Below are 15,183 nucleotides of genomic sequence, written 5' to 3'. Positions count from 1 at the left end.
CTTTCAAATGATATGTGGCATGATGTATTTTAGTGACAAGTGACATCACATCGTACAAACTTGTATTTGTTAATCAACAGTCAGGCCTTTGGACCGCTAAAGGCTTAAATCAATACTGGTTTTATTTACCTTTCTGAGGCACTAGATAATACACACTTTTTTTTAAAGAATCAAGTACAAAATTAAAGAAATCATTTTTTTTTAAAAAGGAAAAATACGGCACGTAAATATTGCTGATTTTAATTGTTTTCCTAAAGTTACAGCCTTTTCTTTTCCACTGGCAGATTATTTCTGCTCATTTTAGGTACTATTCTTGTTATTTTTCTAGATAAAATAAGGAAATATCGTTAACCTAAAAATAGATGTCAAAAATAAAAACAAAATAAAGATATATAGTGTATAAAAATAAAGCAAAATCCCTATTTATAGTAAAAATATTTACCAAAAATAATGATAAAATGTATGACTTCCATAGCTATGATCTAACAAATTGTCAAGTCATGTTTATTTGTTACGGCCTTAATCACAAAGAGTCTCAAAGGGCTGCACAGACCACAGACATTTGCAAACTACAGACTATTATTACATCATCTGATCTAAAATCTACACGAGGGCAAAGAAAAACTCAAAAACCTCAACATGAGGAAAATGAAACCTTGAGAAGGGACCGCGCAGGTCATCCCCCTTCCAGGATGACCAGGCTGCAATAGAATAGATGCTCCAAAAATGCTTTACTGTGAAACACTGCATTGCCATAGTTACATGAAACATAGCTGCCAAAGTGCAGCAAAGTCTTTTTTTGTCCCCGGAGAAGCCCCTCGGCCTACTAGTTAACATTTTTTTGGTACACAGATTCTACAAAATAAAGCTTAACAAGTACTTTTTTAAAATGTATATAGGCAGTATGGGGGGGGGTGATCCATTTATTAATGTTTGAGTTTTTCTTATTAGCAAATCTGTATGTTTGATGCTAATCATTCTCAAACAATGATCGCAACATTGCTGACCTAATACATAATGATCTCGTCTGAGCCCTGACGCGGTTTCAGCCTACATATTCTCCAAAACTAATAGATACTGTCACCCTTATTACTTTTCCTCTCCTCTACATTCTTTCAGTTCTCATCCAGAAGCGGTTGAAGAAGGAAAAGAGGAGTAAGAGGAGACTTCAAGAGGCCTTGGAGGAGGAAGTAAAACTCCGAGATCAGGCGGAGCACGGCTTCCTGCCGCATGCAGCTGGAGCGCTCTCGGGTACGCCAAAAACACACGGAGCTTTCCTTTTTAGCAAATGATTTCCCCCCTCCACGTAAATGTCAACAAGCGTTTACTCACCACAGCCCGGACTGTTCATTAGCTATATAATTGACTTCCTTCTTTCATTAATGAACCAAGTGCAGCACATCCATCATTTGCTGCCTTCTTGCTGACAGAATCTGTGACCCAGGACGCGGACATTGTCAAGCTGGAGGACGACAGGCTGGATGTTAAGGCAACAGTGCAAGGTACTCAACCAAAAAAAAAACGTTCAGATGTGACTTGCAACAGCTTGTGCCCTTGTTAGTCAGTTTAATTTAAGCATCATTCCAACAGTGTTTTTCAACTTTCTTTTAAGGGCCCGGTCACACAGCCGTTTGCGGCTGAATCACGGCCAGAAATTTCTGCCTGTGAGGCGGACGCTATTGGACGCTTTGAAATCGGCATACAGACGAGATACAGCAGTGCTTAACACGCGGTCGGGAATTCACGCGCGGTTGGCAGCGCGAGAAAGTTTTGCGCCGCTCAATACTTTAGAGCACGGGTACACAGCCTTATACGGACGTATCGAAGCTGAATCACTGCTGTTGGGCGCTATTGGACGCTTTGAGACCGCCATATAGACGAGATACAGCAGTGCTTTACTCGCGGTCGGAAATTCACACGCGGTTGGCCGCGCGAAAAAGTTTTGAGCTGCTCAAAACTTTGAGCACGTGTTAACCGCGGGCGGCACATAAGGTAAAGACGCGGAAATGACGCGGAACGACGTGCTCTGGCCGTGGCCAGGGCGTGGTTACACATGGGTAGGATGGGAAATTTCAGCGGGTAATCGTGGGTGGAGCATGGTAAGAGCATGTTCTGCGCCTGTATCGCGGTGTTATTACGTGAAATTAGCGTGTTACGCGTGTGACGGTCAAACGCCTTTCTCCGCGTACATACAGCGCGATTTGCCGAGCACACGTCAGTTGTGCTCGAGACGTCAAGGGGTGGACATGGATCCCCGTCACCGTAGTGACCTCGTCTTAATCCATTTTTATTTCTTGACATTTATTTTCATTTCATAACAAGATAATAAAATCAAAATGAAAAACTATTACAATAATAACATATTGGCTTCTTCTGTGCCATAGCTTGAAATCTTGATCTTCACGGGACTGTGTCTTGAGCGGTTATGATTTCTACAGCCCGGTGTTATGCCGAGAAATGCATCCCTGCCGAGATTTGCATCCCCTCGCTACTACAACCACTTTTACCTCGTTTTATCTCACTTTTAGGGAATGTAATGGCGAACATATAACCAAATCCACTTCGTCTTGCAGTTGTTGGGAATGTAATACAACATAAACCATTCCGTCTTTGTTTTTGTTGTGAACGTAATCGAACGGTAATGCACACCGTATATAAATCACTTTTGAGAACTGTTATGCACTCTACCGTAAAGCTTATTATGCAGAAATAAGCTTTATGGTAGAGTGCATAAGTTTCAATACGAGCGATTTGAATAGAATAAGACAAAATAAACATGTTACCTGCTCAAAAGTGATTTGTATACGGCGTGCATTACCGTTAGATTACATTCACAACAAATACAAAGACGGAATGGTTTAAGTTGTATTACATTCCCAACAAATGCAAGACGAAGTGGTTTTGGTTATATGTTCGCCATTAAATTCCCTAAAAGTGATATAAAAGTGAGATAAAACGAGGTAAAAGTGGTTGTAGTAATCTCGGCAAGGATGCATTTCTCGGCATTACGCCGGCTCGGCAGCTTTTATACCCGTGGTCCACACGAGAAAATGACGGTGAAATGACGTGATGAGGAAGCGGAACAGTCGCCGGCGTCTGTTTTGCGGGCATACCACCGATGAACAGCGGGTTGGCCAATTTTGCGCATTTTCCATCGCGGGCAACCACGGGCAAAAAAACCCCGCAAAATTTTACCCGCGATACAGACGCGAACGGCTGTGTGACCGTGCCCTAAGACAAGGTGCACTTTTTCGTGTGTAAAATCTCAAAGAATATGGCAATTTTCTGTGGCCCACTAGACAATAGTGTGCCCTGGCACACTAGAAAAAAACCCTAAAGTACCTTAATTAAAAAAATATCAGAATATATGTATGTATATATATATATATATATGTATATATATATATATATATATATATATATATATATACTGGACTGTCTCAGAAAATTAGAATATTGTGATAAAGTTCTTTATTTTCTGTAATGCAATTAAAAAAACGAAAATGTTATACATTCTGGATTCATTACACATCAACTGAACTATTTCAAGCCTTTTATTATTTGAATATTGCTGAATTTGGCTTACAGCTTAAGAAAACTCAAAAATCCTATCTCAAAATATTAGAATATCATGAAAAAGTATACAAGTAGACTATTCAACTAATCACCTGAATCATCTAATTAACTCGAAACACCTTGCGAGGGTTTCCTGAGCCTTAAAATCACTCAGCTTGGTTCAGTAAACTAAATCACAAGTATGGGGAAGACTGCTGATCTGACTGCTGTCCAGAGGACCATCATTGATACCCTCCATCAGGAGGGTGAGACACAAAAAGAAATTTCTCAAAGAGCAGGCTGTTCACAGAGTGCAGTTTCAAAGCATATCCACAAAAAGTCTGTTGGAAGGGAAAAATGTGGCCTGAAATGCTGCACAACCAACGAGAGATGACCTCAGCCTTAACAAAATTGTGAAGAAGAGCCGCTTCCAGAATTTGGGGGAGCTTCAAAGACAGTGGGCTGAAGCTGGAGTCCAGGTATCAAAAGCCACAGTTCACAGACGTGTCCGGGAAATGGGCTACAATAGCCGTATTCCCATGGTCAAGCCACTTCTGAACTCAAGACAACGGAAGAAGCGTCTGACTTGGGCTATGGAGAAGAAGCACTGGACAGTTGCAGAGTGGTCCAAAGTCCTCTTTTCAGACGAAAGCAAGTTTTGCATTTCATTTGGAAGTCAAGGCGCCAGAGTCTGGAGACAGGCTGGAGAGGAGCAAAATCCAAGTTGCTTGAAATCCAGTGTGAAGTTCCCACAGTCAGCAATGGTTTGGGGAGCCATGTCAGCTGCTGGTGTTGGTCCACTGCGTTTCATCAAGTCCAGAGTAAATGCAACTGTGTACCAAGAGATTTTAGAGCACTACATGCTTCCATCTGCTGAAAAGCTCTATGGAGATGAGGATTTCATTTTCCAGCATGATCTGGCACCTGCCCACAATGCCAAAACCACCAGTAACTGGTGCACTGACCATGGCATCACTGTCCTTGATTGGCCTGCTAATTCCCCTGACCTGAACCCCATCGAGAATTTGTGGGGTATAGTTAAGAAGAAGATGAAACACACCAGACCTACAAATGCAAATGAGCTGAAGGCCGCTATCGAAGCATCCTGGGCATCAATAACACCTCAGCAATGCCACAGGCTGATTGCCTCCATGCCACGCCGGATTGATGCAGTAATCCGTGCAAAAGGATTCCCAACCAAGTACTGAGTGCATCAATGGACATTTTCAAATGTTTGATTTAGTTTTGCTGTTATAAAATTATTTTTTACTTGGTCTGAGGAAGTATTCTAATATTTTGAGATAGGTTTTTTGAGTTTTTTTTCAGCTGTAAGCCAAAATCAGCAATATTCAAATAATATAAGGCTTGAAATAGTTCAGTTGAAGTGTAATGAATCCAGAATGTATGACATTTTTGTTTTTTTAATTGCATTACAGAAAATAAAGAACTTTATCACAATATTCTAATTTTCTGAGACAGTCCAGTATATATATATATATATATATATATATATATATATATATATATATGAGAGAGAGAGAGCTTCAAAATTGGCTTAATCCACTTTTTTCTCTGGGTTAAAATCTAATTTGTGAAAGATAGTATAATCTGGTCTGCCTTACGTACGGAAAAAATTAGAAATGCGTATTAGTGTACAGTACTACACAATTGTATAAAAACGGTGACAATTAGAATTTTCAGTCACGGTACCAGATATGAATGTTACAGAAATTATAAAACAGCAAGTGATAATAAATCTGTATAAAATGTAGTCACAATGCTTAGTTTGAGCTAAGAAAACGTAAGTGACAAACGTTGAATACATGCAACCATGCTTTCAGGACGACCAGATTACTTCCCACAGTGCCTCTCTTTTCATTAAGTTCAGAATCCTGTGAGCTTTGACTTTGTGAGTCCGCGTATTTAGGTGGTCCCTAACATTTTCTGTACCACTGACCAATTTAATGTCTGAAAATATTTTCGCAGCCCGGCCCAATAATAACATCAACAATGTGTTAACGTGACTAAAAATAGTGTGACGATGACATCAAACCTATTGCTTTTTCCCTAGTAGACTAATGGTTTGGATTCAGGCACTCACAACGCCATCTCTCGGGTTTACTTCATGACTTATCCATTTTTTGCTATTGTCATTAGAGATAGATTTCGGCCAATGCACAAATATGGTATGTTTTTAATCTTAATTAGGGGCGGGGGATACTGGGAATTTGGTATCGATCCGACCCAAGTAAATATACAGTAGTATTGAACGATACCCATTTAATACTGATAGTTTTTGCTTAGAAATGTCATGTTCATTGAATAATTGAGTCCTGTTGAGTTAGTTTATAATTATGATAAACACAGCACGAAGATTTTAGGCACTAAAACATGAAACATTTTCATTTTTTATTTAATAAGTACATTTAAACTTAGAAAAGAACAAATGGAAATATTTTTATTACAACAGTTTCAGAACTAAACCCATGAGAGTTGAACCCAAAAAGCAGCAAGGAAAACAAAAAACAAATACTTTATAACAAAGTCACCAAGACGACTAAAATACTTTCCATTGCACAATTATTTGAAAATAAGTTAGTAATGTAATTTAAGTGTTTATTGTTTCTCATTGGCTCTTATGCCATAGTGATAACATATTTAAAGATTTTTGTTCAGGAATAGTAACATGTTAACATTTTTGGTTACAGCTCGTTGCTCTCTGCAGGTTGAGATTTTTCATGTGTTTATGTAGATGTTTAGTGTTGGCACAGAAGCAGACCAAACTACCAATCAAATTACACCTGGCATTGTGTATTTATTTAGTTGAAAGAAAAATCCCCACTCTTATGTTTCCTATTTGCCTTGGTCATTTTTAGCTTGTGGTGGGGGTGCACACATATATTTGGCCCTCTCTTCTGCCTGGCAGGCAGGAGGCAGCAGCAGGCCAAGTAGGGAGAGAGGCTCAAAGTGGGCCTATCAGTTACAACTCGGGCATAAACTCTGACTGTGGCCGCAGGCGCTTGGTGAGAGAGTAAAGGGCTACATAAAGAAGTGGCAATTTGGAAACTGGTGGAGGAGCGAAGTCTTGATCCCAGGACAACAGTATCGATCGATCCAAGTAGTATCAATAATATCGATATTTGAATCCATCCGCCCACCCCAATTTTAGTGCAAATCTAGCCTTGACTGTAGTTTTTAATCTATGTGCTTTATAGTTTGGTGCGCCATATGCTGCGGAAAATACATTATTTATTATGTGTCCTGCTTGATTGTGTCTACCCTTATTGAATTGAGGAGCAAAATGCAACGTGTCAGACAGACAGCAGAGAGAAAAGAAAAGGCAGAGTTCCTGGCAGTAGAACACCTAAAACGTCACTCCCGCCCCCAACTACCCAATAGACCGGACCCCGAGCTGGCCACAGCAGACAGCGAGCTTGTTCCAAGTCTCCTTTTTTTTTTAATTGAATGCCAGTGAAGCAAGGAGAGAACTGGCCACTAATTAACGGCTGTCTTAATTGTTCTCGTGATGAGTTTGTTTGGACATAATTTACATAATTAACACCCAGTAATAAATCATTTAAAGGGGAATTGTCTGTCAGACGCGGGGGCAGTATGTGCTTCCTTTGTGCCAGGAAGCTTAATCGTGCAGAAAAGGGGATCAAATGCCTTAAAAAGAGAGTTGAATGCTCTTAGGTCAAAAGAATGGACAATAATGCACAGTAGAGGCGATACTAACAAAGTGATGTGATTAATAAGCACATTGTTGTTCAAATGTGTGTGCACATACTTGGGGCTTCCCCCATTTGCCACAAAGATTCATGTTGAATAATAGTTCTTAATTAGGGGTAATCAAACATTTTTGATTGCGGTCCGAGTTGGGGTAAAATATCTGGCAAAAGGGCCATCCCAGGAAGAAATAAATCATCATTTTCATTTTTTTGTATCTACCAATACCAGGAATGTCCAAAGTCCAAAATCAAAATTTTACTCTCCCAGGCCTATGCCATAAAATTAAAACATGCAGCCCGCCGGTAAAGTTGACTAGGTATAAAATTATTTATACAGAAAAAAAGAGTCATTATTTCAAAGGATGATTGGAGTAGCCCTTTGGCCACTTTGCCCTTAGCTTTCTGCGAGAATTTTAGCCCACCCCATTTCTGACATGGCGATTGTAAATAATAAAAGTAAAGTTGACTGTGAGGTTCTAAATTGGAGTATTTTTGCCCCAAAATCCAAAACAACTGCACATGACTAATTTGACAAGAGACTGTGGCTGTTTTCAGAGAATATAATATCAAAAGGCACTGCCAGACAAAACATGCTGACTGCAAAAAGTTAACTGGAAACAAATGCTGTGAAAAGGTAAAGCATCTAGAAGCTGTTTTAATGGCAGACCTTTTTCACAAAACCCTCAAATGAAAATGCTACTAAGGCGAGCTATGAAATTGCGACGCTGATCACCAAGCAATGAAAACTTTTCACGGAGGTTGAATTTATTGAAGACTATACAAAGAATATTAAGCTGACTAGTCGACTTTGACACATTTTTAATCCGGCCCGATTTCTGTAAAGTTTGGATACCCTGACCTATACAGATTCAAATCTGATACTTATGGTAAAAAGCAGGCTGATACAATTTACCATATCCCCGCTGCTTTTTTCAAAAGACATCTCAATTTGTGGGCCCTTTTTTGTATACATTCCATTCATGCAAAATAATAACAATATTGACCAAAAAAAGAGAAGTCTTTTTGGAACAAAATTGTTGATATGCATTTGTGAAGTCCGTATTCTATTATTTGTCTATAATAGACGATTTAACCATATCAATTTAGAACTCTTAGAAATAAAGTAAAGTTATAAATTAAATTATAAAAGCTCTTTTACGTGAGGGTTATGTTCCAAAAACAACCCTCTCCTTAAAAAGTAGAGAGAAAATTTTTTTCTCTACCAAGTATTTGATAACAATGGCCAACTCAGTTCAAACCGTCTTTATAATGTTTATTGTACTGCAACTATCTGTCTTTATCTTTTAACACCGCTGTTCCGGGACTCGCAAGCAGAAAAGGCTGGCAGAGAGTTATTTTATGCTTGTTCCCAGGGTTTTTTGTTTGTGTAGCCTGATAATGGTAAAAGGATAAAATAAGACGAAATATCATAAACCTCGAAAATACACAAAAAGAAAATAAAGATATATAGCATATAAAAATAAAGCAAAATCCCTATTCATAAAAATATTTACCAGAAATAATGATAAAATGTATGACTTCAATAGCCATGGTCTAACAAATTGCCCCAAAAATGCTTTATTGTGAAACACTTCAAATACAGTCCAAAGGCCAACCCAAAAAAGTTTATTAGCACTTAAGGAATAAGCTGACTGAAGCTGATATTATGACTTTAAGCCCGGAGATGGGGGCAGAGAGAGCAAAATTTCAAGTTGCGGACCCCACCTTTAAATATGACATCTTGATAAAAAAGACAATAACAAAGGAAAAGGTATTTGAATTTTGGAGACACTGGGGACAAGAGGTGCACCAAATAAGCACATTTTTATCAGTAATACTTTTTCAAACCATTTTATACATATTATCATTTTTTTAACTTGCCGGGACAGATTAAACAGCCTGACAGGCCGAACATGGACCACGTGCCGTAGTTTACTCACCCATGCTCTATATGATGTGTTTTTATCTTCCATCCTATGCGTCCGTCTTCAAAAGAAAACATAAACAAATGAATTAATTCAGTTATTTCATAAGCGACAAAAAAAGTTTCAGGATGCATAAATACATTTCAAGGACAAAACTGATTACGTTCGAGGGTAGTAGGTAGTAACTATCCGTTTTGGGCATATTCCAGGGCTTGCACTTTGATAAACACCAACAGGGGAATATCCCCAACGAGCAGGTATCCTGGACAGATGGGCGACGTAATATTGTGAGGATTTTTCTGCTTACGTTGTTGGATGCGGCGGGCAGACTTATGGCATCAAATTTGACGATCATTTGGAGGGTTCACCATAAAACTGCTGAAATGAATCCGGTGTTTGCATCTCTTTCAGAGGGACGAGTATTCCTGCAGACGGCCGGCATGTATTGAAGAAAAGAGGACCGGCGGACACGTTTGAAATCTCTACCTTTTAATTTATTGCATTCATCACCCTGTCCTGGACTGTAGTAACAATTCATTCTCATGACGTGTTTGTGTTTCTTTCGACCTATTTGTTGAAGAGCGTAGTTGTTTTTGTTTCGTCCACGCACAAGTTGGCAGTATAACTTGTGAACTTGGCTTTGTACATATCCGCTTTTTGTTGCTATACAGTTATCCAGAAAAGGCATGTTGTATGGTCCGTACGCGTATTGTGTATGTTATGCAAGTAGGACAGTTTGACAAGACAATACAAATACTTTTTAATATTAAAATCTCTTGTGTTTTTTTCACTACATTCACACAAAGCTATTTGTTATTATTATTGGCTTGACTTTTGGCCACGAGAAGAAAAGGTCACGAAGGAAAAACACAGATTCTTGTTTTTTTGCCAGATGATGCTGCTCATTTTGAATGCCATTTTTGTTATTTTACTGTATGTTTAAAGGGACAGTGTGTAGTAATTAGCGCTTCTATTGGTTAAATTTTTTTTTAATTCATTACAAAACAAGTCAAGTCATATTTATTCGTTTTGCCCTTTATCACAAAAAGCCTCAAAGGGCTGTACAGAGCACAAGAACAACAACAAAATAACGAGTAAAATACAACATCAGCTATGTAAAATATTTTTGAGGTAATGTGAATATTTTAAGCAAAATATGAAAAAAGTAAATATGTAACTTGGTTTGGAATCCAAATGCCAAATACTATTATATCAATGATAATAATATTGTAATGTCAAGTTCATACTCAGGTAAAAACTAAAAAGGAGCTAGATACAGTAGCTAGCTAAAATAGTAAACCCATCTAAATAACCACCACAAACTGGATGGCTAGCTAGAAAGGAGGCGAAAATATAGCTTGATAACTAACAAAGATAAAAACAAACAATTTTAATTTAGCTCAAAAACAAAATGACATGAACAATTATATAAACGTAAATCTTGTAAAATACTTGTAGGTTCGAGAAATGAGTAGTTACGTCACATAGCATGAGCTAAAGGGAGCTGACATAATTGTCTGACAGCTACAGTTCCCTAAAAACTTCAAAAAGTCAGGGAAAAAAATCGAAAAGTAAAATAGTGTGTTTTGTTTACTGATCCTCCGGAGTTTGTATTCTTTTTGTCCTTTTTAGTACCTAATTTCTGTTGCACTACACCACACTGTGACTTCTAGTGGTCAATTAATACACAGTCCCTTTAACATTTCTATGGTAAAAGAAAATTTTTATATATATATATATATATATATATATATATATATATATATATATATATATATGCGTGGGTTTCCTCCGGGAACTCCGGTTTCCTCCCACATTCCAAAAACATGCATTTCAGGTGAATTGGCCGGTCCAAATTGTCCCTAGGTGTGAATGAGCGAGTGAGTTGTCTGTCCCTGTGTGCCCTGCGATTGGCTGGCAACCAGTTCAGGGTGTCCCCTGCCCACTGCCCGATGATTGCTGGGATGGGCTCCAGCACCCCCGCGACCCTACTAAGGATAAGTGGTGTAGCTAATGAGATGAGAGATATATATATTATTCTTATATTCTTCTATGCTAAGATGTTTTTTTCTTATAAAACAAAGAAAAAAACCTTTAAAATTGTTGTATTAATTTCTTATATTGATTTTAAATGATTATCTGTGGTAAAATGGGAAAGGAAATCGGGGCGGAATAATTTTAAATACATTTGTTTTCTTGTCTTTCAAAAAACATTTCTTAAAACATAAAATTCCAAAATTATAGATTGAACTACCAAAATGATTTGTTAATTTTACTGGAAAGGTACTTTTCTTAAACTACTTTTTTCTAACCTCAGTTGTATATAGATATTCTTGCAATGTATTCATGGACATTGCACCTAACTACTTTTTCTGGGGCGACATATACAATTATTTACAAAAATTGGTAATTCGAGTTAAACTTCATGCTTTGATGCAGTCAGTCATGTGGCTAACGTTGCGGGAGTGCTGGAAGCCTATCCCAGCGAACATAGGGCAAGCGGGGGAGCCCCTAGAATGATTTCCATACAATCAGAGGGCACATAGACATAAAACCACTCACACACACATCCGTACTAGAAAAAAATTTGGAGTCGCCAATCAACCTGCCATGCATGTTTTTGGAATGTAGGAGGAACCGTAGTGCCCGGAAAATACCCAGCGGGCACGTGGAGTACATGCAAATTCCCAGACATGGGACCAAGTCACACATGTGCAAGTCTCAAGTAAGTCTCAAGTCTTCACCTTCAAGTCCCAAGTAAGTCCCAAGTATTTTTTTCTTGGGCAAGTCAAGTCACAAGTCAAGTCCCGAGTCTTAGATTGCCAAGTCCAAGTCAAGTCACAAGTCATAAAAACAGCGACTCGAGTCGACTCGAGTCCAAGTCACTAAGTCTCAAGTCCCCATGTCTGCAAATTCCACACAAGGAGGCTCGTTGCTGGAACTGAACCTCTGACATCTGAACAGCAAGGCGTACAAGTTAACTAGTCAGCTGCTGTACTGTCCAAGAAATAAAATCTGAAATTGGATGAAGTTAAGGCTTATTTCCCATTGTGTTTATATGCAATGAAGTCATGAGTTTGTTTCACATGACCAAACAGGTAAGCTGTGACGAACTCAAAGGGAACCCGAGGTCATATTGATGTCAGTTTTGCAGATGGTAGTAGAGGACTGCAACAAACATAGAAGCCGATTTAAACGTTTATGATTTCTTAGACACTCAAATGTAAGGTGTGGTGCATAGTGTGCATATTCGAAATTTAAATATACACTGCCCAACCAAGTTCAGAGAGCCCTTGTGCTTAATTTTCCATTTTGCCTATCTGCTTTTATCGTACTTTCATCTGCCCTGCTCAGAGCAGAACAAACTCTCTCTAAACGGTGAAAAGAAACGAGTTTATTCGAGCGCATCTAAGAAATGCACGCAAATCATGTGTTACTCTGCTGCCATCTGCTGGTTTAAAGTCATGATTGCAGCCTTAAGTTTTCAAATGCCGCACCCCACCTTTAAGGATAGAAGACCTCAATAAACTTGCAAGGAGAACAGGGGAGGACTGTACATAAAAACCCTCAAGATACAGAATTCCAAACTGTTTAAAGGTTTTCCCCTGAGTGCTTTCTTTTTTCCTAAAATCTAGGTTACAAAAGCAGATCCGCCCTGAAGGGTGTTGAAATGAAAGAACTGCAATGTATTGGCCAAAAGTCACTGTCATGTAAACAGTGCATAGTAGTCAAAATAACACACAATCTTGACTCTTGACATTTCATGCAATCTCTTTTTGCAGGTGTCCAATACTAAAAATAACTACATTCTTTATCGTAAGCAAGCAGAAGAAATTTATCAAAGCCAAAATGTCTTGTCGCGAGCATAATTGTATGGACTTCTTAAATTTGGGATTTTCTGTCGGATTCAAGCCCAACTGTGTGCTACTGTACTATTCATTCTCTCTAAACCAGAACCGTGACTCACAAATGCATTTACAAATGAGTCATCATCGCATTTTCGGATGACTACATCGCATTTAGGAGACGGACGAAAAAGCCAAGTTGTCATCATCGGACAAGCGAGCTTCTACGGTTTCACGCTCACTTGTCTTTCATTTCCACGCACACACAAAGTAACACTGTCCTGCCGAGAGATGTGTAATGGAAAAGATAAATGGAGGATGAAGCTAAGGTGACAGGCCCGAACGCATGTGTTTGTGCACAAGCTACACAACAGAGCTGCAAACCATCTGCTCATCTCCTCTTAATGAACAAAGCAAACAGCAGGAGTCAAGGCTGTCTCCAAATCTGCTCTCTCTTTATTGGCACACTCGCACACGCATGCAAACTCACACGTACACATCTATGCGCCGTTTAATCTGATTACCTTTGATTGAGGACAGGGGCAAAGCAACCTTTTTAGACCCGGTTCCTACGTCGGTAACAGGGAAGGTCTGAAACACAATTAGCAAGCTGTTCCTCGCACTCAACGTCCGACCACTGGCGAGCAAATACAGCTAATGGGTAGGAACTAACCAATGGGAACTAACGGGCCCCTGTGTCCCCCAAACGCAATACTATTAGACAGCTGTTGGACTTGGACGTAAGACGAAGCCGGTGAAGGGCCCCCGTCCGCCCCGTTTGATGTGGCCTGATGCAAAGCAGCGGGGCCCGCTTGCAAGGGATCTGAAAGTGACAAACGGTGACGGGAAGCAGATGGTTGCCCGTGAGGAGACGTGCAGGTGCAGAATTATTCCGCTTTGACATCGAGCACAACTACGATCATGTGATTCAGACTTCAGATGTTTTTCCCTGCTCATATCAGGAATCCCCACTTCGGTGCAGATTTGGTCCCAGATTTAACGTGCAGCATCTCACCAAATGAGAATGAACTATTGAAAAAAGAAATAAACGGGAAGGGTGGACCACAACTGTATTTGTCCCGGCATATTAATTTTGAATATATGGGCAGGCACAAGGTAATGGGTACTGATAACAGCCTGCATTTGAAGTATTGCAAACTGATAAACATATCCACAATAACGGAATCACAAATGCTCCATCAATCCATTTTCTATGCCATTTATCCTCACACTAGGGTCAGGGGAATCCCTGAATGGGCAGTTGCAGGGCACATGGAGACATAAAACCATTCACACTCATTCACACCTAGAGACAATTTTGGAACAGCTAATTAACCTGCCATGCATGTTTTTGGAATGTGGGAGGAAACCAGAGTGCCCGGAGGAAATCAACGCAGGCTCGGGGAGAACATGCAAACTCTGAGCAGGGAGGCTGTGGTAGATGGATTTGAACCCTGGACCTCTGCACCATGGTGCTGTGTGCTAACCACCCATCACCACATCGCTTACAAACACTCCAATTTAGTTTCACGGAGCAAAATTAAGAACAACTTTTTTTTTCAAAGTGTAGATTGATATGGTACAATATAGTTTATTTTCCAGATGATATTATGTTTTCATTTTTTATATTAAGTTTTGGAATATAATATAATATAATATATATATATATATATATATATATATATATATATATATATATATATACACACACACACAGTATAACTACTAATAATGACTTATCTAAGCCTAGAATACTGAAACGTGTTATCTGTTATCAAAAAGTATTAAAAATATATCGTATCATCGACAGGTATGTATATACTTTTACCAAAAGCTGGTGGTGGCACGCTTTGAGGCGGTTTCCTACAGACCTGGATCCCGTTAGCCGCCTGCAGTTGTAGAAAGATGCCGGTCGTCTAGGGTCTCCCTTGCCACTGGAACCATCTTCTTTACAATCAAGATAGTGGCGTTGGGGAAAGCGCACCCCTTACGCCACTTTAAAAACCAGCATTGCGCAGGTATCCTCTTTTACCTGAGTCTCCAACCACAATCCAGGATCAGACTGTTCAAACATCAGCAGACTCACAAATAAAAGAAGATGGTCATCATCGAATCGATGGACAACCCCAA

General features: G+C 39.2%; 1 protein-coding gene across 3 annotated transcripts in view; it reads left to right on the top strand.

Annotated features, from left to right (window-relative positions):
- The window catches only part of dachc (dachshund c), a 70,749-nt gene extending 60,741 nt beyond the window's left edge, over positions 1-10,008 (top strand). Inside the window, exons 9-11 of one of the 3 annotated variants that reach the window (XM_088351106.1) lie at positions 1,120-1,251; positions 1,398-1,502; positions 9,620-10,008. In XM_088351106.1, the coding sequence (XP_088207232.1) occupies positions 1,120-1,251; positions 1,398-1,502; positions 9,620-9,657 (275 nt within the window). In that variant the 3' untranslated portion in view covers positions 9,658-10,008. The remainder of the gene's footprint in view (positions 1-1,119; positions 1,252-1,397; positions 1,503-9,619) is intronic. The other 2 variants (XM_088351107.1, XM_088351108.1) reach the window with 2 other exon arrangements.
- The last annotated feature ends 5,175 nt before the right edge of the window (positions 10,009-15,183 follow it).

Source organism: Urocampus carinirostris, chromosome 13 (genome assembly GCF_059441175.1).
Source record: "Urocampus carinirostris isolate Australia breed hairy pipefish chromosome 13, RoL_Ucar_1.0, whole genome shotgun sequence".
In the NCBI taxonomy this organism is placed as follows: domain Eukaryota; kingdom Metazoa; phylum Chordata; class Actinopteri; order Syngnathiformes; family Syngnathidae; genus Urocampus; species Urocampus carinirostris.
This window is presented reverse-complemented; position numbering and strand designations above follow the sequence as displayed.